The sequence below is a fragment of the Clytia hemisphaerica genome, unplaced genomic scaffold (assembly GCF_902728285.1).
Source record: "Clytia hemisphaerica strain Z4C2 unplaced genomic scaffold, Clytia hemisphaerica genome assembly, whole genome shotgun sequence".
NCBI lineage: Eukaryota > Metazoa > Cnidaria > Hydrozoa > Leptothecata > Clytiidae > Clytia > Clytia hemisphaerica.
Window position 1 is genome coordinate 292,470 of NW_027104138.1, and position 25,171 is coordinate 317,640.

The following is a 25,171-nucleotide window of genomic DNA, read 5'->3' on the forward strand; positions in this document are numbered from 1 at the left end:
TAATTCCAAGGGGGTTCATTCTACCATATCATTTTTGAACTTTTTTGAAATCTTCAAAAGCCTTTAAAAAGCCATCTTCATTGGTTTGGAAGATAAGCAGCAAAAAAGCCAACTCTTAGTTATTGAATATTGTATTTGGTTTTATGATCTCTAGGAAAGGACAAATATTTATAGGATAATGAAGTAAAACAAGGAATCACAACTCAGGATTTCCATCTGGAAACCTTATCATGAAATTAACCTTCGTACCCAGATTCATGCAAACCTGTTTCAAATACTACAGGAAGGAAAAGACTTGAAGCTCGAAGAGGTAATGTCTCTACAATTCGAACTTTTTTCCAAGCTCCTGTCAAGGAGGAACCCCCTTAAAATATTTTTCACAATTTGAATCTCTCTGGAATGCGAACAAATAACTATAAGATTCCCCGTCCATCTTCAAATTAGCAAGGATCAACTTTATTTAAAAAAACTAGTCGTTTTACAGAATACTCTACAGAATTCTATGATAAAGCCCTAAAATAAACAGTTAATAGTAAACCATGAAAATTTTGCGGTAAATGAGATCTGTTTTATTAAAGTTCCTTGCCTCAAACCAGTGAAATTACATGATATGAAATGGCTTTCTTTGGGAGTGTCATTCGAATCACTGTAACTTTAATCTGGCCTTATTGGGACTTATTCGAATGTTGCCAGTGTAAAATAGTTTAGGGGGCTAAGCCTTATGAATAAAATGAGTTATTCTGGTGAAGATATACAGTCAACTCTCTCTAATTTGAATTTTTATAATTCGAATTGTAATCCGGACTGAAACATCAATTCCCTCAGCTGAAATTGGTTTAAATTGTTCTCTATTATTCGAATTTTCTCTAATTTGAAGAAAGTCTTGATCTTAGAAAAAGACATCTTGAAAAATAAAGTGCTATACTGCTAAATATCTCAACTATTTTTTAGTTCGGTGATTATGACAAGTAAGAACAGAACAAAAAAGTTCCCGCAGGAATCGAAGTTCTACCACACTGGACAATGGGTAGTACAAGTATGGACCAAGGTATACTTGTTTTTAATAAATATGTACAATGGAGTCTCCGTAGTTCCGCACGCAAGGGGAATACAAATTTGTTCGAGTTAAGAAAATTTCGTATTCGTATTTTCGTAAGTATGGAATAAGATTTATAGGACATTGTTAACTGAAAAGACTATAAAACTTGTTCGAGTTAAGGAGAATTCGAGTCATAGAGATTTGAGTTAAGGAGAATTCGAGTTATAAAAGTTCGAGTTAAGGAGACTACACTGTAGACTAGGTTGTATCGAAATTCTTAAAATGTCCTTGGTAACAAAGTTTTTTTTCTTCGTTGATCACTTTTTAACAAATCAGATTTTTTTGTTGTGTTCTACTGTATTGTTGCTTTTTTATTAGCGTTCAATTGTTGATTTTTCTTTTTGAAAATTTGAGAAGGGGTTAATTTACAGAACAATCTTGGAATTTTTTGATGCGTGTTTATAAGAAACTGGACTGAACCGCACTGTATTTTTACCGCAAAGATTGAGTGAAATTCTGTCTATTTTCTCTCTCTAAATTTCAAAAGTTCAAACTGATATCAAATCTTGTTGTTTGAGAATTTTACAACGTTTGTGGGTACCCTATCATTTGAAAGATATTTATATAATTATTCTTAAAGCGCTTAGTTTATTCCGCTTTAAGTCAAATAATTCTTCTTGACAATAAGTCGGGGCTGGGGTCAGTACTTTCGTCTTCACCTTTTTCTGCGGTTTGAGGGGTCCATATTTTTGCGAACTGCCGAGATTTACATTTCTGACAACTTGGTCTATTTATTTTTTTGTCTTTTCCTATAAGAAACTTCAACTTCAATCACAGGAAGTTCTTAAACAAATAACATTTTTGTTATATCGATGTAATGCAATATTTTGCATAGGCAAACACCTCAAGAATTTCCCCTTAGAGTTAGCCATAATCTTATCGCGCGTACTGGTTGTCAAGAGCAACAAACGTAAATAAAGTTCAGCGTTTTAACTAACGAGGAATTTAATTTCTAAAAAAAATCTTTTTTTTGAAATTTTTTGGTATCTTGCTATTTTAGCGTTTGAAAGTCTCTTGTAAGATTTAAGATTGAAGCAGTGACGCGTTGAGAAGCTATCCTATATTCTGACACTTTTTCAAAAGTAAGTTTTACTTATACATTCTTCTATAGTGGAGTCTCTTTAGCTCGAACCTCTATAACTCAATAATAAAAATGATAATAAATAATAACTCGGTCATGGTTTATATGGAGGGGTCCCATTTAATGCCTTATAAACCTTACTCCATAAATCTCGAACAAATTTGTTTTCCCGTGTGTTCGAGTAATGGAGACTCCACTGTAATTCCATGAGAATTCTAAAGTATTCTTTTTGAGACTTATCGCCCCAATATCGCATAAGAAATCATCTGTATAGAAATAGTGTCGTCTGTATTTATATCGCAGTAGGTTTCGTCTTGTTGGGAGATTGCCCCCGCTATTATATTTATAGGTTACCCACACTCTTAAATTTTTGAGTGATATTTGAACTTTGATTATGTCGGTTAGAGAAAATATAGGGCGATAATCTGGTAATCTACAGGTTAGCCGAAAATTGCCTCTGTAAATCGACTGTCAAATCAAATAAACAACATTGTGACAGGGCTCTCCATGAATTTTAAGTCTAAGGAGGCACAACCATTTTTTCAAAAAAGTGGTGCGGGCCCTGAGTGATGGTTGCGATAATCTTCTAATTTTCTCCTGTAACATGGTTTTGTTTATTTACAGTCAATTTTTGCATGTTCTAGAAAATTGGATAGCTCGATTATCAGATGCATTCAACTTTGAATTTTGGTTTTATTTTTTATGGTTTTTTTCTGGCCTTGTGTACCAGTAACTCTTTGACCTGATGTATTTTCTTTAAGTATCATGGTCTAGACTAAAATCATTTACACGAAATTCTATACACCCGCGCGAATTTTATATCGATTACAAATGGTCAAATGATTTGTCACTTTTGTTTTAAAAGATCTTACGAAATTTTTCCTTGTTCTCTTTAAACTTGTTAATTTTGACAAATCATTTTTTGTTGAAACAACCCATATTCCTTTGATCTTAATTTTTCATTTCGTTACCAAAATTGCCAGAGTTCGTGGTGGTCTATATAATTCTTGATTACAATGATGAACTGTATGTTTGGTAGGATTTTTCTGGAATAGCCAAGTGTGTGTGTGTGTGTACTTAAAGGGATAGAAAAAATAACTAAATTTGATTTGATAGTGTTTTCAGCTGTCATTTTTAGTTGGGAAATTCAAACTTCCAACCATGCTATTCATTTCGGGATGATGTAAATAAAAGAAGAAATTATAGCTAGAGATGTAGGATTTTGGCCACGCTTTGGGCGGGGTGGGTGCAAAGCGAAAATGATTTGTGCTACTTCCCTCTGAATGACGGATGCATTCTCACATAAGAAGAGTTTTGTGCGCGGTCTATATTTTTGACTCGAATATGCCAGTGTAGACCGAGCCTTAGAAATTTATTTTTAGTTTCGAACGTAGTACGCTGTAATGTCTTCTTTTCAAAAATAGTGCTTTTTAAAAATAAAAACAAACAATTTTGGCGAGGCGCGAGGCGAGGGAGTGAGAGTGAAAAACGAAAGCGGTGAAGTAAACAGTGCCCCTCGATAATCTAAACTAAAAAGCGAGAAAAATAGTTTTGAAATATGGTTAATTCTTGATACAACATGATTCAAAATGTAGTTTCTTGTGTAAGTATTTGACTTTTTTATGAAAAGTTCAGCCAGAATCCAAACAATTTTACTATTTTCTATCATCTCTACTTCCATTTCTTTTCCAAAAGTACTCCTTGGTACTCATAGGTTTACTTGACTTTGTCAGTCCAGATAGTTTAATATGTAAATCGGGGTTTAATAATTTAAAAATGTAATGTTTATATACTGTTGATCTCCTCCTGACAATACAAAAGACTCCAAAAAGAAGGGGCGAAGTACACAGCTTAAAATTTTAACTTATTATTTTTTTTTTTGGGGTGGGGGTGTGGGTTACTGAACTTTTTCCTTTAAAGTTTGAGCTGGGAAATAATGGGCAAAAAAATTGGAGAACTTCGTTAAATTCTCTTTCACAGAGCACATTTGATAGGGTTCGGGTCGAAAGTTCTAGTGCCTTTTATTTAACTTCAAAGGGAGAATATATTTTTACTAGGACGTTTCTTTTTCTATTTGGTTTAGTTGCAAGAGACTCTACCTTCGGCCTGTATTCAGAACTATAGACGCTTTCAACTGAATACCCAATTCCCTTCACATGGCATGGGCTTAAGGTCCGTTCCCTTGTCTAGTGAACTGCTGGGAGTGGGAAATGCAGGGTGTAGTGACCAATGTTAATGACCCCTATACCACAGGGCCTACGTGAAGCAAGGCTAATAACGCTCTACCGTTACCTTATCACTGGCTGCAGGTCAACCTTTGGTCATTTGGCTGTCTAGAAAGTACGCAAGGCAGTAAGATTCACATTTTTCTTTTCATAGGATTTGATACAGAATGGGATGTGGTGGTTCAAAACAAACCAAAGTTGTTAAATTTAAAGAGCCCACTGATGGATCACCTTCAAATAAAGCCAAAAATCAAACATCAGCACCTTCTCCAGCAAAAGACGTAACCGCTCAACCTGAAAAATTTACCACCCCTCCGAATCCGCCCAAAATTGAAGTCAAAGATGTCAATAATAACAAACCAGAACTAACCCCCGTCATTGAGCTACCAAAAAATGAAGCAAACGTAGAACCAGTACAAGAATCAGGGGGTAACGTTGCATCTAAACTTATTGACAAAAGCAATGTAGAAGTTAAACCTATTACAGACAGTTCTGATAAAAAGTCGGAACGAAAACCTATATTAAACGGAACTTTAGAAACTCGAAATACAGTAATCAACTCGAAAATAAGTCGTGTTTACTCACCAACAAAATTAGACAAACCGTCAGATGTGTTACGGATAATCCATTTCAACGACGTTTATAATATCGAACCAAGAGAACAGGAGCCCGTTGGAGGAGCAGCCCGCTTCGTAACTAAAGTCCGTAGTTTTGAGAATGAACCCATGGTTTTGTTTTCAGGAGATTTACTTAACCCCTCACTTAGTAAGTTTTTAACAGTGTATATGTTTTTTTAACAGAATATCTTACATTCAATTTCGTCTGATATCTTTTCGAAAACCTATTCTCGCTGAACTCGCTAGCCTTTTCAAGAGAATAAAGTATGAGAACCCGGCGGGGGCGGACTGACCTGGATGACTTCTCGCTGGAGTTTGAAAGGTTGACCCTGTCAGAAATGAATGTTTGTTCTAAATTTGGGACCCTCTCAGAACGAAAATTCGAAAATTTTACCTATTTTCACCCAGAAAGGTGGCAAAAATGACTTATAGTAAACAAAAGATTTTAAATTTCCACCCTGAAAATTGTCCAATATAACTAATAGTCGACCCTGTCAGGTTCACATCTTGAAAATAAGCAAATATGGGACCCTGCTAGATATCTTATGGGCTCTTATGGGACCCGGCACGTCTCCGTATCTACTTCTCTGCTTTTTAAATGCGTAAGAAGCGCTGAAACCTAACTGGATGGTCAAAAAACACTTTTCATTTGCTTATTCTCGTTTCAGTGAGCAATGTAACCAAAGGCAAACAGATGGTTCCAGTGATCAATGCTATTGGTGTTCATACTGCAGTCTATGGCAATCACGATTTTGGTAAGATTGTCACCATTGTATTCATAACGTAATATTTTATACAGAAGCTTAAAAAAGGCCGGGTGTTTACCACTAATTTTGAATTTTTAACAATAAAGCTAGTGACAAACGTCCGAACTTTTTGGGTGCTTCAGTTTAAAACATTATGTCGTGAATATCATCCACGAATTGTACTTGTTATGTGTTTACGCCATGAATCCTTTTTTTTTGGATGCATCAATTTTGAATTTATAAAAAAGGGAAGCAGAATATTGGGAGAATTTTTTACCCATGGCGTTCTGAAATTTAGAAGGCCCTGTATTCCCCTCGTGCATTGTGTTGTTGGGGAGCTTCTTTAAGACTCGATTTTTTACTTAAATTCCGAAATTTTTCAAATCGTCATCAATCACAGGTTGCATAAATTTATATCCTTCCTTAGAGCAGAAATCTCTCCTGTGAATACCTAAGGCTTTTAATATTACGAACTGCATGTTTTTGAGACTGAAGAAACCCGAAACACGATTTTCGTTCACTTTTCTAATTCAATTTAACTGATATATAACTGATATCGATTTAAAATGTTTACCTATATTCTTTCTGTCAGATTTTGGCGTTGACGAACTCATCGATTTCAAAAACAATACAAAGTTCCCATGGCTAATGAGTAACGTTCAAGATAAATTGACTCAAACACTTCTTGCTGATGGTGTAGAAAAAGTGGTCGCTGAATGGCACGGCCATAAGGTATGATAGTGGAGTCTCTTTAACTCAAACGAGATTTCCTTACCTCGGACAAATTTGCGTTCCCCGTGCATTGATTCTCTGTTTCTTAGATTTACGGTATAAAAGTATAGTTTGGATCTTTATGACTAGACTATTTTTAAGTTCCCCGCGAAGAATATCCATTATTAGTGCTTTGCGACTGAATATTTTTTTCAATGTACATGTATCCATCATAAAAAAACGCTTGCTCAAATTTAATCCGTGATTGTTGTCACTCAACTCTCTAATTCGAACCTTTCTTATTGGAATCTTTCTATAACTCGAAGTAAAATATTTGCCCGCCCCCCTCAGCTTTAAAGCTCTTTAAATTACTCTCTGTAATTCGAATCTTTCTGTTATTCGAAGAAATTTTTTTGGTCCCTTGAAGATCGAATTAGAGAGAGTCAACTGCATACTCATCTTTAGATTGGTATCATTGGTTTGGTAGAGAAAGAATGGCTGGTCACACTTTCAGCTCTTGATGCCGATGATATCGAATATACTGATTTCATCGATTCTGGACGTGCTCTGGCTACATCACTACGCGAAGAAGAGGTATTTTATCATATTTTTTCGACAATTAGTCTATTATGTTTAACTCTTTTTTTTTAAGTCATTATATTGTTGAAGCAATCACTTTTTTTTATTTCTTCCACAGGGTTGTGAATATATTATAGCATTGACACATATGCGAGTACCAAATGATACACGACTCTTAGAAGCTGACATTGGAATTGATTTGATTTTGGGAGGACACGACCATCATTATGAAGTGAAAGAGGTATAAAACAATAGAGCTCTAATTAAATATGTCTATATGGCCATTTCACTCTTTGTTCTAAAGTCTTTTTATCAGACTTTATTTTAAGGACTTTCAATAAATAACGCCAGTAAGGGCCGGCGGCGTAAAAAGGGCCGATACCGTATTCAAACCTCCGTCATTTTCTTCGAACAGCATGGCAACAAGGTGTTGGTGAAGAGTGGTACTGATTTCAGAGAGCTGTCCGAAATCACTATCGATTTTGCAAACGGCAACAAGGTGAAAACGAAACGACATGAGATTAACGCTGATATTGAAGAAAATGAAGAGATTAAAAAAGAGTGCGAGAAATACATGGGTATGTATATATGTATGATTTTTGATACCATATTTTTTCGAATAAACGCCCTCCCAAAAGAGGGGTGTTTATTCGAGGTGCTGTGTAAAAAAAGGGGGCGCTGCGTTTTTTTAATTTCTCGACTCTAACTCTTAGATCGAATTTATACTAGTTTTTAGCTTTTTCTCTTGGTATTAGTATCAAAACTACTTTGATAGTAATATATCACTAATAGATTCCTTCAATACTGTATCAAAATGGCCATAAAAAGTCACAAGGTTAAAATAAAACGTCCCTCTTAAGAGAGGGCGTTTATTACAAGTAATACAGTATTGTAAAAAAATTATGACAATTTTATAATTGTTCGCTGGTATATGTTTATCCGAACCGGAGTGCAAAGGTAGAGTATTATGCTACGGTGCGAAAAATCGTGATTAAAATCCCTGACCAGGTTATACCAAAGACTTCGTACTTAGTGGAGCAATCGAAGGAGAGTGGTGTCCTCTTCTACCTTTGGGTAGATAGCTATCGAAAGAGTAGCCTTCGTTTCGCCCCCGATTGTGGTCACAGGCTTACATGCTACTTTTCTGGTGACTCTAGGTGGAGCCTTGGGTTTAATTCTTTGTTATTTCATTTTTTTCCAGTGATCCTTGGTCAAAAGATGGAAGAAGAGTTAGGTTTGATGCATGTTGATCTGGATGGACGATTTTCAACTGTCCGAACTAAAGAATCGAATCTAGGTAAATGTTACCTTCATTTTCAATTTCAATAATGTTTGTGTCTTTACATTTTGTTCATATCACTTCTTGACGCCCAGTTTTGCAATTTTTCCGTATGATGAAAACCCGTCTAGCTCATATACCATTTACCAAATACTGTTTTTCTGCATCTACGTCTTGCTATCACGAGGAATTTAGGTTAACTGGGCTAGGAAACCAAACATTTATTATGATTTGCGATCAGATTGACAAAGCATAGTTTTTATACAAAGAATGTAAATTCAAGGTGCCAAAACCTAAAAGCTAGATTACAGTCTTTGAAATGTTATAACACGTCATATTTCAGAATATTCAAGGTTTCAGCTCTCAAGATTCCAGCTCTCTCAAGATTCACTCGTTCACCCTGCTCTTGCGTTGAATGGTCAATGAAGACCCTGAAAAAAGTTTACTTTACTGTTTAACAAAATTCAACACTTCATTTTTGTAGAACTCTTTAAGTTTCATGCGAACATGAGAAATGAAGTTTTGAATTTTTGTTATAAGGCTCCTTCTAGTAGAGCACTTCTAGTTGTTGCTGTTTTAACACACAACTTTGACCTTATTTGATACTTTACTCTTTTTATTTTTTTTATATCAGGAAATTTCATCACCGACATTATGCGAGCTGCGACACAAACCGACATTGCGTTCTTGAATAGCGGTAGCTTACGTTCTGATTGCATTCGTCCAACTGGTCCATTCAAAATGAAGGTAGTTAATGATGAAATTTTTCTCTCTTTCTTTTATATTACCTTATCGGTCCTTTTTACGCCGGCCCCATTTACGCCGGCCCTTATTACGCCACAGCCTAATTTTGGGCTTGCGCCAAATAAGGCCGTAAATAACGTCAAAATTTGTTAGAATGGCTCTTTATGCTTCAATTTACATTTAAAATATCATTTTTCAGTAGTAAACTGTGAAAAATTCCATTGAAAATCACTGATTTTTGCAAAATTTTAGATATGGAGTAAAACAATGGATAATTTTTCGTCTTCGAATTTTACATAAAATCCTTAAAATAGAGAAAAATGGTCAAAAGTTAACGCCACTGTTAAGTAAAATTTGTAAAATTTTGGCCCTTTTAACACCGGCCCTTTTAACGCCGGCCCTTTTAACGCCGGCCCTTATTACGCCAAGAGTCTAAAAATAACACCAATAAGGGCTGTAAAAAGGGCCGATAAGGTATTCCAATACAGTGGAGTCTCTATAACTCGAACCCGCACGGGAAGCACGAATTTGTTCGAATTGAAGAGACTCTACTGTAGTATTATTTTGACGACCTGAATCTAACATTACTGCCTTAAAAATTAAGATTCTTGAAAGGAAATTATACAACAGCTGATTGGTCGCGCCATATTGAAAAGGAAAAACTAGAAAAGGTATATAATTTCGTGCAGTCATTCATTGAAGTGGTGGATTCCTTAAGCGTAAAAAATTGATCGGTCGTAAAAATTCCTCAGTAAAAGATTTTCTCACAAAGGGATTTTTTTGTCACTTTTTACCAATTAATTTTCTACTGTAAATGTATCACGAATTTTGAAATACTACGAGTTTTAAGTTAATTTCATACTCGAAGCTTCAAGACGTCCAGCTTGAAATACTGTACGTTTTAAATAATGGATTATTACTTTAAGCGTACAAACTTTCGCGAACAGAAACTTTTGCGATTTTCGCGAATTTTAGCCCTTTTCGCGAAAGTAAATGTCTTTGAAAATTCTTGGAAGGGCCATTCGCGAAAGTTTATGCTCGCGAAAAATTCTTGAAAAAAATATCTGTAAAACTTCAAACTTTTAATAAAATGTAACATTTATGGCAATTTCTAGCCTGTTAAAGCCTAATGATTCAAAAGACAAAAGTTCCAAGCCTATTAAAGAAGTATTTGTCCATTTTTTCACGTGAAGATTTTGATTTTTACGTCTTGATTCGCGAACAATTATGCTCGCGAAAAAGATTTTTCCGTCAAATTCGCGAAAGTATATGTTTTTAAATTTCGTGATTTTTCGACCTCGCGAAAATTTCTGCTCGCGAAAGTTTGTACACCTAAAGTATTTGTTTATGTTCTGTTTTTTTCCATAGGATTTGGTATCTGTATTACCGATGGTTGATATGCTGGTTGTCATTAAAATGACTGGTACGTTCGTTATTATTTTGTGTGTCGACTCTCTAATTCGATATTCATGGGACCATAAGTTTTCTTTGACTTACAGAGAATATATTAAACCATTTTACAACCAGCGCTGTGGGGACCAATATTTTAGTTCAAATTACAGCAAGATTCGAATAATAGAGGCATAATAACAAAGCAGCGCTTGCCGAGTGGCCAAGGTATCAGCGTTTCAATAAAATGACATGAGTACTCTATGCTAATTTGTCATTCATTCATGTCTGAGAAGAAAAGCTTTGCTACTGTTTTAAAGCTTATTTAGTTTTATTATTAGTGGTTGCATTTGATACTTCTCTCTCAAATTTTCGGAACGAATAACTTACTCATAACTATTTTTCTTTCGTTTTAGGTCAACAGGTCATTGAAGCGCTGGAAAATTCCGTATCGCAATATCCAAAGTTCGAAGGAAGATTTTTACAGGTTTGTAAGCCTCTTAGGAAATTTTCCAATTTCATTGTTAAAGCAACATATCTCATGAGAAAATGCTATTTGAATATGGACGTTATCATTTTTAAAGTGCCACTGGAATTAGGTAGGTAGGGGCGCTTAGTTGGGGGGTGAATATGCATATGCAATCAAAAAATTATTGAAAATTTGAATTTATTACTGAATGATGACAATATAGCGCTTTTAGAAATAACATCATAATTTTTAGTGATAACCTGTTGATAATTTTCATACAAAAAATATTTTTATTCTAACATTTCATATTAATTATGTTCAACAGGTTTCTGGTATTCGATTTGCTTTTGATCCTGACCAACCAGAAGGTGAACGAGTTGTGAAAGATACAGTCATGGTTCACGATAATATACCTATCAACCTCGAATATGTAAGAATTTTTTAATATTTATGTCACTTTTATAGTAGTTCAATCCCTGGACCAAGTTACTCAATGTCGACCAAGCAAAATATTATGGTCGGAGTTTTTTTGAAATTGGTACCCGCGGAGAGAACGCTAGATCTAGTTTTGCATGTACACTAATGATGTAGCGCCGTTTGTCGTTAGGTAAAGTTTCAATCACTACAATGACTTCTTTGCGGGTACCAACTTTCAAAAATCTTCGATCAAAGATGGCGGATATAGTTTAGTCCAGGGATATATAAAGGTCAGTGAGTTCAACCCTAAGATATTCATTTTCGACATTTCTGAACCATCCTGCTGGCTTGGTATATAAGTCCGAGATTCAAACATTCCAATCCTATGCGGTAAATTGTACATTATGATAAATGATTTTGTAATTTGGGATTAAATTCTTGCAAATTAGTGAACTGTGACTAGCAGATAGATATTATAGCAGCGTTGGTCTTTATCGCCAGATATCGAGCCATGATTTTGCAGTCATTGAATTGATTTTTCATGAACAAACAATCATTTTCACTTTACTAGTAGCTCCTTTTTCTTCAGTGTAATAACCAGCACTGCATGGATACTGTGTGGAAGATTCCGTTTTTTGCGGACAATAATTATTTTGCACCATTGGGAGTTTAGTTTAATTTCACTGATAGACTGACTCTTTTTTTTTCTTATTTGACAGGAATATAAAGTGGTAACCAAAGAATACTTAGCGCGTGGTAAAGATGGCTTCGATGTACTCAAAGATTGTCCTGTTTTGGTATGTTTTTAACAAAATGGTCTCCAAAATATACCATGTCCGAACCTTTATTGACCGTAATTATCAATCAAATTCTCATCTGCATATAGATATTTTTTGGGACGACCAGCTCTAAACAGGCCCAAACTTTGAATAATAATCTCCCTCACTTTGTTACTACTCGCAGATTCATTTATTCATTGAATTTTGTAAAGTAAAAATAGACTCTAAATAAGTTTGACTTTATCGACATGGAAATTTACCGTGGCTTCACGAGAGTACGTTTGGCTACGTTTTGGAAGATTCTTCTCCCATCAAATATTCTCATCATACGAATGTATTCGCACCATTAGGTTGATGCGGAGAATGGACCAGTACTTTTGTCCATCGTTGAAAACCACTTTGAATCCATTCGTATTTACAAAGGAAAGAGGAAGAGTGTTTCTGGCCATCGACAGAGTATCACTGTGTATGTTGTTCTATCTTTTTCTCGTATTTTTCAGTCTATCACCCCCTTCTCACAGACCCGGTAGGATTTTTCAGGCAGTGGGGGTAAAAATAACGGACTGAAACTCGATGGGAATTGATTTCCATGTTTTTTATGGCTGGAGATTAAAATCCATTGTTTTCAAGTCAGAAAACTCAGTGTGGATGGTAAAAAGAGCATGATATTTTGCAGTGAGGATTGATTCATTTGATTGTTTTCGGTGGGGACAAAAATTGGAGTATAATTTTCCACTGGGGACGTCATTTTGGTTAATTTTTCTAGTGGAAAATGTTCCCAGTAGGTTTGTGAGAACGGGGTGTTTTCTGCTTCGTCATCTCTTTTAAATAGATAAGAAGGGAGTCTAAGTTGAGTTTGCTATCTACTGACTGGGCCTCCTTAGGATGGACTATTTTAGATCAATTTATTCAGCCCCCCCTTCGTATCTTTAAGGTATGGTCTTTCCACTTTGTTACCTTTTCAACGTTCATATCAACCAGTTTTATTAATTTTGATTTGTTATTTACTGCACGTGTTGTTTAAGAAACTGATTCTCATTTTGTAAAAATTTGGATAATAGGTGTACAAAAATCATTAAAAAGTAATTGAGTATGTAAGGGTTAAATTACGAAAACCAAAAATCGATTCCCTCAAAGGGTCATAAATTCTTGAAATTTGGACTAAAATTTGAAAATTTAGGCTAAAACTTTATAGAAATGGTCTCTCTAAGGAGGGCAAAAACGTCAAAATATGGACAAATTTTTGAAATTCGGCCGTGTACCCCCGCCGGGGGATTGAACCTTTGTGATTTAACTTTAAAATTCCTTTTTCAGAAAACACGACGAGCAACAGACATTCATGGAAAAACAAAGAAGTCGTTTATCACCTCAGGTTAGTTTTCATGATAAATGATATATTTAACATCAATGCCTTACTTTTAATATTCTCTCAACTAAGGAGGAACGATAAAAATATACTACCCTGAAACAAATAACAAGTTAAGAACATTTTTAGGCTTAAAACTCTAAAAGTAAAAAATAACATCCAAAGCCTTCAAAAGTTATCGATGTTATTATAAAAAACCTGTACAGGTTTGTATCATTTTTAGTCAAAGAAATAAGAGCGAATCAACATGATCCAACCATAGTCACAAGAAAATTCCATGGAATTTTCTTGTGACTATGATCCAACAGGACATTTTAATCTTCCTTAAACAATCATCTTCATTTTCTTTTACTCCCGAGGGGGGGGGGTACTAGGGTTGCGAGCTGACGGGGGGGGGGGGGCCGCCCGACTTTCGAACTTTGGACCCTTTGTTTTGGGAATTTTACGACCCTTAGCGGGACAAATTCGACCAATTCGAATCAATTCGAATTCTATCAAAAGTTACGGCCTTTTTTGTTTCTGCTGCCGATTTTATTCAGACAGACTTTGGATGATGTCGATTACGGTCGATCACTGTCAATTACTGTCAATTTTCCTTTTTATTGACAGGTTGAAGGAAGAATCAGACTGAAAGGAGATCCTGAAGTGGTAAGACTGACGGACTGACTTTTAAGGACAATGATTATTCACAAAACTTGAAAAATGTAGAAGAAGAAAATGAACTTTAACAAGAATTAGTGCGCACTAAGAAAGAAAGTGGCCGGGTAGCTCAGTTGGTAGATCGTTCGCCTTACAATATAACGCTTGTGGGTTCGATCCCCGGTCACCGCCAACTCAATGATTGAGTCCATTAGATTAGGTAATCTGAACTAGGCTCTAGCGCAAAAAAAAAGGAGGAGATAGGCTCCCTCACTTCTGGCTCCGCCGACAGCCAGCAGATGATCATAGTTACTTTCTTAAAAAAATAAGAACTGAGAATCAGTCCAAACTACCTTGCTTATAATGCGAATCAAGTGTTCTTCTTCGATGCTTTTAAATCTCATTAAGAAAAATCATAATCTCGTCAGAACGTAAATTTGACTGTGTCCATGTCTCACAACGTTCACAACGTCCATTTAACGTTAGATTAACGTTGAAACAACGTTGTGTGCCAGTTGGGGTTCTTTATTTTCTAAATGTTCCTGTCTCAATTTTTTCACCAGCTATCTCCTACTTTCGTCCGCCGTAAATCCAAACTTCGTGCTATCACGCCCGCCCTAAACCAAGGCGTATCAACTGGTACGTTAGGCGCTATCTCCGAAGACGAAGGAGGCGTACAGAGTGGTGAGAGCATAGTAATTCAATCGGTTGAGGGCGGAGAAAATGCAGAGCCAGGCGTTGTGGCGGTCGATTCTAAAGAAGAGATGGCGGAAGAAGTGGATGATGAAGATGATTCGGATATCGAGTCGGTCATGACTCATGATGATAATCTCGTAAGCATGTTTTTTTTTACTGGAGCCTTGTTTACTTGTACATGATTCACTTGTAAATTCAAAATTATAAGTTCTCGTACTTGCACCAATAGGAAACCTCATAAGAAGTTTAGGGCTGTTTATATTGAGACGGGCTGGCCCGGCTAGGTGAGGCGGGATGGATTTTCGTACGTTACGTCACAGTTTTTGACGAATCGAATGGCTAAAAACAGATCACGTGATGTTCGAAAATTTATCCTAGTTCACCTAGCCGTGTCAGCCCGCCTCCGTATGAGCAGCCCCTAAGCGGGAACACGTTTTTGTTTATTGAATTATAAATAATGATTTGTAATGATAATGTATACTATTTTCGAATGAAGTTAATGTGTTTTATTTCAATACTAATAGTTTCACGTCGTGGAGACGATCATCAGTTGAAAAAAATAAATAATGTTAATGATAATGATGATGTAAAAACAATTAGATTTTTATCGATTTTCAAATGTAGGAACAAATTAATGATGATGACCGAATGAGAATGTGGGAAGCTGTTGGCATTGATGATGCTGATAAAGTTTGTATCTTTTTTATTTCTAATTTTTATTTTAAGTGGAGAGAGGCGGTACACTAATATTTTCATTAAAATTGAGACGCATAAGCTTCACTTTTGTTTTTTGTCAACTTTGAAATCTAGATTTTTGGCTGGGAACCCCCTTAACAAAAAATGAAACTTCCATGCCTTAAATTTCTTTTACAAAGCTTGGGTGGGAGCAGCTTGTATGATTATTTCCATTTTTAAGTGTTCACATCAGCGAGATTACCAGGAACAGATAATCATTTGAATTGGATCTTTGACTAAAGGAAATACCTACCCGAATTCCCCCTCTTTGACAAATTATGACACATGACTTTTCGGAATTACTTAACGGTCAATCCTTAGGAACCATTTCAAAATTTTATCGTACTAAAAGAAGATGTTTTGGGTGAATCAGAGAGATCAGTCGAAGTCATTGAGGGCAATTCAGTCACTCAGTCACTTAGTCAACCGGTCATCCAGTCAGTTGCGCAATCAAAGGGCAATTGAAGTCAGAAAAAGTGTAAATCCTATCGAGTCCAATCGACTAGGTTATTGACTTTGATTGACCCGTGGGTTCACCAACTGACGGTATGTGCGGCGCAAAGATTGACTTTTAGAATCGCACCCTTAAAGTGTATTTCTGCTATCTAGAAAATCATACCCTTAACCGTCGCACATACCAGTCGGCCAAATTTCCTGACTTCCCCCTGCTGAATTTCTAAATCTTCCATAAAAATCAACATTGAATACAAAAATATCTATCTCATCATCATTTTGTTAGTTATCAGAGATTGTCCATGGAAGAACCTTGGATTTCAAATTTTGGATCATGGAAAAGACAATCCTTCATTATGCTGCCCAACACAATTCGGTGAAAGTATGTTCTCAACGATTTTCTGAAATAATTAGAACAATTTAAGGCTTTTCGAGAAAATGGTGAACATTAGAACATTTTAATAAAATTTTTAGGCTAAAAACTCAAAAAGTTATAAAAGATTTTGGACGTGTAGAGGGGGGGGGTGCCCAGTGCACGAACAGCAAACTTATTTTTCACTTTTCTCACTTACTTTTGGTTTTTACATAAATCCTTTTTGACCATCTCGTAAACAAGCTTGAAGTCCTTCTTTCAGTTTGCTTTCACTTTATTTCAAAGTTTCTTTTTGGAATAATAAGTCGTTAAAGCGAGCGCTATTCGAACCCAGTCCGCGAACGAGGAACCAGTTTGCGAACGATCTTTTGAAAGAAAAAATTAGAGCTCTGCTCGCAGGTAATACTTTAACTCTCTTCCGAGATGATACAGGGGTATTTGAACTTTTCAAAACCACGCGCTTTTTCACTAAAAAAGCGTCTTTTTTATAAGAACTTTAGTGTTTTACTAACCTGTTTATTTTTGTAAATATTTTCTTGTCGTCCATTTTTTTGTTTTCCTTTTCAAGTTTTGCTCATCGAAAAGCGCGGCAATGTAGTGTCTTCTTTTTTAATTGAGATCGCCAGCGCTTTCGAATGTTTTGACGTTGCAATGTCTTCATTTTGAATATGGTGTTCGGATCGTTCGCGGGCTGGAACCCTTTTTATATCAACTACTGGTGATATGTTTCTATTGATTTTGAATTAATGAGCTAACATGTTTCAATGAAATTTTGTGTGATGGAAGATAAAAGGTTTTTAAAAGAGGAAAGTCATTTTCAGAACTCTTCTTGCGCAAATTTTCTTATAAAAGACATTTTCTCTCGCGATCAGCCATATTTACAAAAATCCCGAATTTCGTGATTTTTTTACTTGGCCTCGTTCAAAATCGGTTTGGTGTTGTTCTAGTGCTCCGTTTATTTTAATTTTTGGAGAGATTGCAAGAAATAGTTTGAGGATTCTGCTGCACAAAGGAAGTTCTATAGAAGTTTGTTTTTGGTTTTTTTTTTTTTAAGTTCAAAGACGCTCGTTCGTGCACTGGGGCCGTTCGTGCACTGGCGAACCGACTCAGTAAGATTAACTGAAAATCCACAAATTTCCTTCAAAACGAAAATTCATGCTTTTACTGCAATTAAAGGAAGAAATTTTGGCGGAAAGAAAATTTGGCAGAATCCGCCAAATTAAGTTCCCGCCAAAATTTTCTTTTTTCCGCCATCCGCCAAATTAAATTCCCGCCAAATTAAACTTTTTGAATTTTTTTTTTGCTGTTTTTACGCGATTTTAAGGGTAAATTTTTCAGCAAACGCCAAATTAAATTCCCGCCAGATTTAGTTTTTTCGTCCATCCGCCAAATTAAATTCCCTCCAAAATTTCTTCCTTTAAGGTATCAACCTTTACAACGGGCACATTTCTCCCTTCCAATTTTTGTTCGGTTTTGAATGTAATATTTTGTATTTTATTAGAACATTCATCTTTGAATGTTTATTTTTCAATCACATTAACTAATACACACTAATACACACTGAAGTATTTATTCTTTCTTCTTTATTCTTCTTTCTTCTTTTTTCTAGTGTTTAGAATATTTGTTGAAAGAATCAAACTTGAAAGTGGATGTTCGTGATCAAATTTTGAAGGTACGTTACGTGTGCTTTTATTATTGAACTTCTATTATTCGAATTCTTCTATAACCCGATCTTGTTCTTAATCCCCGTCAAAGAGAAAACAGTATGAAATACTTTGTATGATTCGAATCACTTCGAAAAAATTAGAATTTCCGTTCGAGTTTGAATTAGCGAGAGTCAATTGTATTGTTCTTTATTTTGTTAATCCTGCAAACGAGTATATAAAAAGTTAGTATAAGTTCAATGGATAGCGGCCAAAACAGTTTTATCCAGATACCGTATTTCCCAGTATTTCTTGCTTTAGGCACCGCCCTCTTATATTTTGAGTTTTGAAATAACCGCCTTCCTCTTATAAGTGCCACACACTCAAAAGCGGCACTTTTTTCCTTATTACTTACCCTCAATAGATCTCATAAATTTCATAGCCTCTATAAAGATATCAAGTCGTGAGTCGATCAAATTCGTAGAACTGGTAAAAACTTAGGAAACTTAGAAGGTCGAATTTCGAAAGAAACGTCGCCCTCTATTAAGCGCCATCCTCTTTTAAGCGCCGCCCTTTAATAAGCGCCATATCAAAAATCACGAAAATGGCCGCGGCCCTTATTTAAGGAAATACGGTATTGCTTTGAAATGCCTTAAAAGTTTATTTGATGGAAAATCAAAATTTTCGTTTTTTAGAGTTCAGCATTGTATTATGCATCAGAAAAGATATTTAGGTGTTCTTATATAAAAACGTTTATTAAGTTTATCTGAAGACAAATCTAAAATTTTTTGTTTTGTAGAGTTCAGCATTGTATTATGCATCTGAGCATGGTAGCCGTGAAGGTGCTTTACTCTTGCTGGACAATGGTGCTAAAGTGAATTCAAGAAATGCCCTATGGGAAACACCACTTCATGTGGCTTGTGAAAATGGAAAGGTAAAATAATATTGCAGGGAAACAGAAGATCTACATTAGGTCTTCTTTTATGACTCAAACCTCTATAATTCGATTGTTTCCTTAACTCGAAAAAGTTTTTCGTTCGTTCAGTTAACAATGCTTTATAAACCTTACTTAAATTTTCATAACTCCAATAAATTTGTGTCCACCGAGCATTGTTCGAGTTATGGAGACTCCACTGTATAATGCCATTGTTACATCACATATCATTGCATAAAAGAACACTGGTAAAAAACTTGTCAAGTATATATACTAATCTTTTTAACTTCTTCACGACTTTGTTTCAACCTCTTATCTTTGAGCCTTGAGCCTTCCCGGCTACTTCACTAGTCGGAGCTTAAGACTGTCTGTTATAACTGTTTTTTAAGGAGAAAACTTTCTACCTTCTCAGATAGTCACTGCTTAATCTTAGCCATGTAACATTGACATTGAATAAGGCCATTCTAACATGTCTAAAACTCTCTTCTAGAACTAAGGGTCCGGAACATTGACTAGCCCGAAGGGCTAGACTCGAGACTCCTGGATGGGAAATGAAACCACTTATTTCCCATCCAGAACGCCCGCGCATGGTTTTTAAACAAACGCCGGATTGAGAGTAAAAATCTATTGCTAGATTTCAAAAAATACAGTCCTCAAAAACAAAGGAACCGCTAGATACAATCCGTCGTCACGATTGTGGCGCGTTCTAGACGCGTTCTTGATGGGAAATAAGTGGCATCACTTTTTCTTGGCTGGGGAAGGTTAGAGATTCTACTCTAGCCCTTCGGGCTTTAAATTCAATGGTCCGGAACTATGTAGCCTCTGATTCATACCGTGAAAAGCACAGGCCAAAGTCATATATTGACCTGTGCCGACCAATCGAGATTCTATTCAGCGCGCAACGCAGAGAAAAGTAACCATGACGACCATCCAAGATCTTGGATGAAGTTCAAAGTTGATATTTCTATTCCCGTCGTTGAAACCACAACTTAAAAATGTCATCGATGCTTTTCAAAAAGAGTCAGTGATAGAGAATCTTAACATAAAGATCTGCCTATTATTTCGATTCCATTAACCTTTCCAGCGCGCAACATTTTTCTATCTTCAGCCTGTCAGCGCGCAACGTTTTTTGATGAAAATGCAATTTTCACGATAACCGTTATAACTTTTTGAAAAATTAACTTCAGAAAAGAACCTTTATATTTTTGGAAAGCCATACCTTTCCCCTTTCTAAATATGTTTAACTGAGTACTCCAAACAATTTTAGACAGAAATTATGAAGCCAGACAAAAGGTATATGAAAAAACAATGTCATTTTTGGTGCAAAACTTCAAAAAATTATAGAGAACTGAAAAAGTAATAAAAACACTTACTTTTTTCTTTCGAAGGTTCCTTTATAGTTAGGTAATACAATTTCATACTTTTGAAAAGCCAAATAAAACTCTAAAACACTTTTATAAACCCATACTTTCATAGCTAACTTCTTCCTCCTCAGTTTCACAAAATCACGCAACATAGCTTGGTCTACCATTTCTATTTTTGAAAAATGTTGCGTCATACCAAAACAAACCCTGATTGTTTCTTATCGGAAATTTCACGCTGATTCCGATTTTTTAATCGGTTTTACCGTATCTCTAACGGTTGGGGCGTAATCCGACCAAATATAAAGGTTATCTTCAAGACGTGTTAGATACGTCTTTCGGAACGTATGGCGAACGTATCAGATGCGTCTTTCGGGGCCGAAAGGTTAAAGTAACATTACCAAAACTAATAGTTTAGTAATTACTGTTATACATTTGGGAATCATGTAAAAGATTTCTTTCGAAAGAAACTCTTTTTAATTACACTTGGAGGTTTCTGGGGAATTTGTAAATAGTAAACTGATACAGTCTGCTAGATATTAATATGGTAATATCTGCTCTTCATATTTGATTCTTTCTACAGTAATTAGATTGACACATGCGCGATAAAATTTCTATTATTGGTCTTCAGAGGTTGATTATATTCTTTGAAAACTCAACCGCTGATACTCAGGGTATCTGATCCACGTTAACATGTTTCAAAAATGGTCTTTCCTTGAGCAGACGTTTCATTAAAAATATCGAGGCGATGAGAATCACACCCCTGTCACACAGCCCCCGATGAAAGTTTTTTCCCTCAATATGGATATAATTTTTTATGAAAATCCCAATGGGGATAGAAATTCTATTGTTCCAAGATTAAAGATTCAATGAGGATGGTTTTGGAGTGCAAATTTTTAAACGTTGAGTTTCAAGTAGGGATAAAATCAAAGTCAATTTCCCAGTGGGGCTGAAACTCTAGGATATCTCCCAACAGGGGCAAAATTTTCGTCAAATTTTCCATTTGGGTTGGGGTCCCAGTGGGGGTAATATGTGACACAGGGGTGTAGAAGTAAACACAATAAAGATAGTTTTCATTACCTTACTTCTTTTTAGGGTTCGCTCATTATTGTGCTTCTGAGTCGAGGTGCAGATCGAACTATCAAGAATAAAGGTTTGTTGGAGTACTTTATTATATTATTTTTCAGCCTGGGATGGATTAATTCATAGGTTGCAAAAATAAAGTTTGAAGTCAAATCACGCTTTTACTCGAAATTTTTATGTGTTTGTTACATGACATTTATTTCTGATTGTTTCGAATTTATTGATACTAATAAAGTTTATCAGCTGTAAGTTGTAAAGCAAGTAACATGGGAATAAAATCACGTGAACGTTTTCGAGTAATTACATGTTTTGACTTTTGTTGTTTCTATTCAAGCAGATTTATGAGGATAAGGGAAAATTTCTGACATTTGATATTTAAGTTCAGCCTGGAGCACTGGTTGATTCACTCTATTTAACGGTATATATTCAACACTATTTACACATGTTTTTTTTTCAGAGGGACAAAAACCGAGATATTGAATGTTGCTGTATTATAATCAACGCAAAATGTTATTGTTAAACAAATGGTGGTCCAAAGGAAGCCCTTCATGGGGTTTCTAAATGCTGCTGGGAATATTTGCTGAGAAACCAATGAGAAAGGTGGAAAGATTGAAGAAGTCGAGTTATCCATTCATGCTTGGACTGGTGGATTGTTGCTAGGTAGAAAGATTTTTACCTACAAGTGCAAGCTGAACAGCTGGTCTCCTCTTTTGGTATTGGTATAAACGCTTTCTTTCTTTTTGATTTTTGTTAGCGAAGGCGTATAGAATTTATTGGACTTAGTAAAAAATTGCAACATAAATTAGAAAGAGTTTATACCTAAACTAGTCTCCTCTGTTTTGGATTTGAATTCATTGAATCGTACTACATCTGCCAATAACGATTCCCTGTTGGTCAAACATAAGGTAGTCATCGGCGCTGGGAGTCTTTGGAGACCTCGATAGCCAGTTGCAAAATTGAAATGGAGTATTGATTGAGGCGATATTGCTAGATATGGTTTGGAGAGCATCATTTTGTAGATATACAGTGGCTTTCTAATGATTATCCAGCTTTTTGGGGTTGGGATTTTACAATTGGGTAATTAATAAAATAAAACTAGAACTAAATAGAAAAGTAAACTGGTTGTCAGATAAAATTTTGAATGATTTTATACGTATATATTATATTTTTTTATTAAATCAATCAGTTTATAAAACATTTATTGTTAAAACAGAAGGCAAATTATTTCATTTATTTCATGACTTTGAGCTCGTAGATGAAACTCAGGGGAGTGCTTTTTTAAAGACTCTTTCAGGCCCTGCGGAAACTGGAAGGAGAATGGGGAGACTTCAGCATCCCCAACTTTGAGCAAATGAGATTTTTTCTCAAATTCCTAGCGAATTTTAACTCATTCTAAGCCTTCAGCCTCCCCACTTTTACGGTTGTTCCCCCGGGCCTGTCTTTTGTGCCTATATAAAACGTCTAAAGAATTTGAAAGTAAATAATTTGAAAAGAGTCGATTCTAAAGATTGAAACATTTTCACGAACTAAATTTTAGCCTTAACATTTTATTTAAATACTTTTAATTATTATTTAGTATATAGTTTTATAACAAATGTTTTTATGTAAATTTTGAAGAAAAAAATAAAGTGCTGCAGCCCAAATTATTACTTCCACCAAGACCTTTTCTGTAATCTGAGTAGCAAATATCGTCTTAAAGGAAGAAATATTGGCTGGAGTTAATATGGTGACCTGAAATTTTTTATTAATTGAAAATCTTTTTAGTATTGCCGGTTTCACGGAAGTTTAGTTTGATCATGGAGGTATAAAGAAACAGGAGAAGTATGCTATTGTAACCATGCTCGCCCTACGATTAAAAAAATTACGAGGTATGCATGCTCATAATCTCATATATCGTGCATTTTTAATTAGCTCTTTTGTTGATAGGTGAAATCTTATTGGCTAACTCAAGTGTCGGAAATAAGATGAGACGAGATTCATTGTTTCTGACATCGGCGTAAGAAAATATTTGGACTAAAACAGGGCCTGTAAACTTTGCAATCCTTCATCAAATGACAAGATTTTTCGATCAACATTTTCTTCAAGGTGAACTATATTGCTTAATACTTTCCTCCAAAATTCTCCAGCGACTTTTTGTCTACAAGTTGGGTCTGAAATTGTGTATGCTTATAAAGAGCTTTTCATTTTCTGGCTGGAGAAAATATCTTTTCAAAACAACATTTAATGGATGACAAAATTGAAGGCAAACTTATTTCGTGGAGCTAAATTTTATTTTATTCTCGTATATTAGAAGGCTAGAAATCTTCGATGCTGATAGTAAGAATGTTCAGAGCAAACTTGAGTTCTACTAAAAAGTCGTATTTCATCGGGCGAGCCTAGAATTTCTCAAAAGACTTTAACGACCAATTACCGACAAATTCATCTCCTGTCTTTCTTTATACCTCTATGGTTTGATGAGCAACGGTTATATGGGAGGCAAATATTCCCAGGTAGCATCTAATTAAGTTAAATTCACAAAACCTTTTTCAGTCAAAATTTCTTCCTTTAAAGGTAACTTGATTAATTAAGTGGACGAACTGATTAATTATAATTTTTTTTTTCAGCAACAAAATTAATACATTCTAACTAATACAATAACAACTTATTGGTGCTAACTAACCATCTAACTTGACATGGACTACAGGCGATGCGGAAGACCTATGTTCACTGACTAACTCATTTCAAATAAAATGAAGGAAACAAAGTAATTGATAACAAAGGAGGTATTGCGTGATCATACGAAAACGTTTATGGATTAAGTAATTGCAAAGATGGGCAATGCAAGAGGTTTTTATCATGGGGCACAAAGCAAATTTGCACAGATCCACCTGGTTTTTGTAAACAGCAGGTATGTACTTATCCTTGTTTAAAGGTTCAATTTTTACATAAGTGTTCCCGTTTCATATCAGGCACATATTTTATATCAGCTCAATGTCTGTCTATTGTTATATTATGCTGATATTAGCAAAAAATGTTTTTGTTTTCTTTTCTCTGACCAATTTTGCTCCACATTCGTGTCAATCCAATGTAGAAAAGCTTGTGAATTAAAATTAAAAACAAAGCCTTTAATCTATTTACTTCAATCAAGAAGAATTTAAAATTTCTTGCACTCGAGAACGAACTTTTCCTCTTGATTCAGGACCGTTTGTTGAGATATGAAGTGGAATTTGAGATGAGAATTACTCAAATACAAAGAAAAAGAAGGACCAGCAAATCTTTGTGAAAGGCTCAGCTGTTCTTATTTATTATTATTACACTTTTTTAGTCTCAAATTGTTCTAATTTTTGGGTTATTCCTTCCTTGATATCTTATCTCCACAATTTAAGGATCAGCAAGGTTCAATAGCCTTGAGTTGTTTCAAAACATAGACATGGGTTACGGCATGGACCTCCAGCGACACTTGTTTGGTTAAATTCTTTGAATAAAATACTGCTTCTAATTTTAAAAATACGTTTTTGAAACTCCAAGTGGAGCCTCCTTTATTTATAAATTTATGCCACCAAAAAAATTGATCAGTTTAACAGGTGTTTTGTTTGTTGACATGCGATGATTTTTTTTATTGTCAAAGAAAAATAATTATACAAAAGAAACAAAAATAATGATACCTAAGAAATAAAGTTAACTAAGGTTTTACAAGAAAAATAAAAGTGGGATCTGAGTGGGGGTTTTTTAGCTACAAAAATATACAAAAAGACAAATTAAACAAAAATTCAC

The 25,171-nt window shown here is 35.2% G+C and overlaps 1 protein-coding gene across 3 annotated transcripts; it reads left to right on the forward strand.

Annotated features, from left to right (window-relative positions):
• The first annotated feature begins 152 nt into the window (after window positions 1-152).
• LOC136813691 (5'-nucleotidase-like) lies at window positions 153-21,982 on the forward strand. 3 transcript variants are annotated; one of them, XM_067070190.1, is made up of 24 exons: window positions 153-310; window positions 952-1,048; window positions 4,560-5,170; window positions 5,691-5,777; window positions 6,361-6,500; window positions 6,945-7,073; window positions 7,177-7,299; window positions 7,474-7,636; window positions 8,260-8,355; window positions 8,972-9,084; window positions 10,450-10,504; window positions 10,887-10,957; window positions 11,265-11,369; window positions 12,076-12,153; window positions 12,486-12,601; window positions 13,450-13,507; window positions 14,111-14,149; window positions 14,704-14,973; window positions 15,461-15,526; window positions 16,311-16,406; window positions 18,007-18,069; window positions 18,840-18,974; window positions 21,431-21,488; window positions 21,876-21,982. In XM_067070190.1, the coding sequence occupies exons 3-24, from the start codon at window positions 4,573-4,575 to the stop codon at window positions 21,896-21,898; spliced, it is 2,682 nt and encodes an 893-aa protein (XP_066926291.1). In that variant the 5' UTR covers window positions 153-310; window positions 952-1,048; window positions 4,560-4,572; the 3' UTR covers window positions 21,899-21,982. The 3 variants fall into 3 exon arrangements, with proteins under 3 accessions (XP_066926291.1, XP_066926290.1, XP_066926292.1); XM_067070189.1 differs by lacking the exons at window positions 153-310; window positions 952-1,048 and adding an exon at window positions 2,107-2,181; XM_067070191.1 differs by lacking the exons at window positions 153-310; window positions 952-1,048 and adding an exon at window positions 3,694-3,783.
• Window positions 21,983-25,171: the final 3,189 nt, after the last annotated feature.

Bases quoted from the DNA above. Each gene is read 5' to 3' on its own strand.
- LOC136813691 (XM_067070190.1), top strand. From the start codon at position 4,573: ATGGGATGTGGTGGTTCAAAACAAACCAAAGTTGTTAAATTTAAAGAG. The intron at 9,085-10,449 runs GTAGTTAATGAT...TTTTTTCCATAG, and splicing joins CTGGTCCATTCAAAATGAAG to GATTTGGTATCTGTATTACC. The intron at 18,975-21,430 runs GTAAAATAATAT...ACTTCTTTTTAG, and splicing joins TGGCTTGTGAAAATGGAAAG to GGTTCGCTCATTATTGTGCT.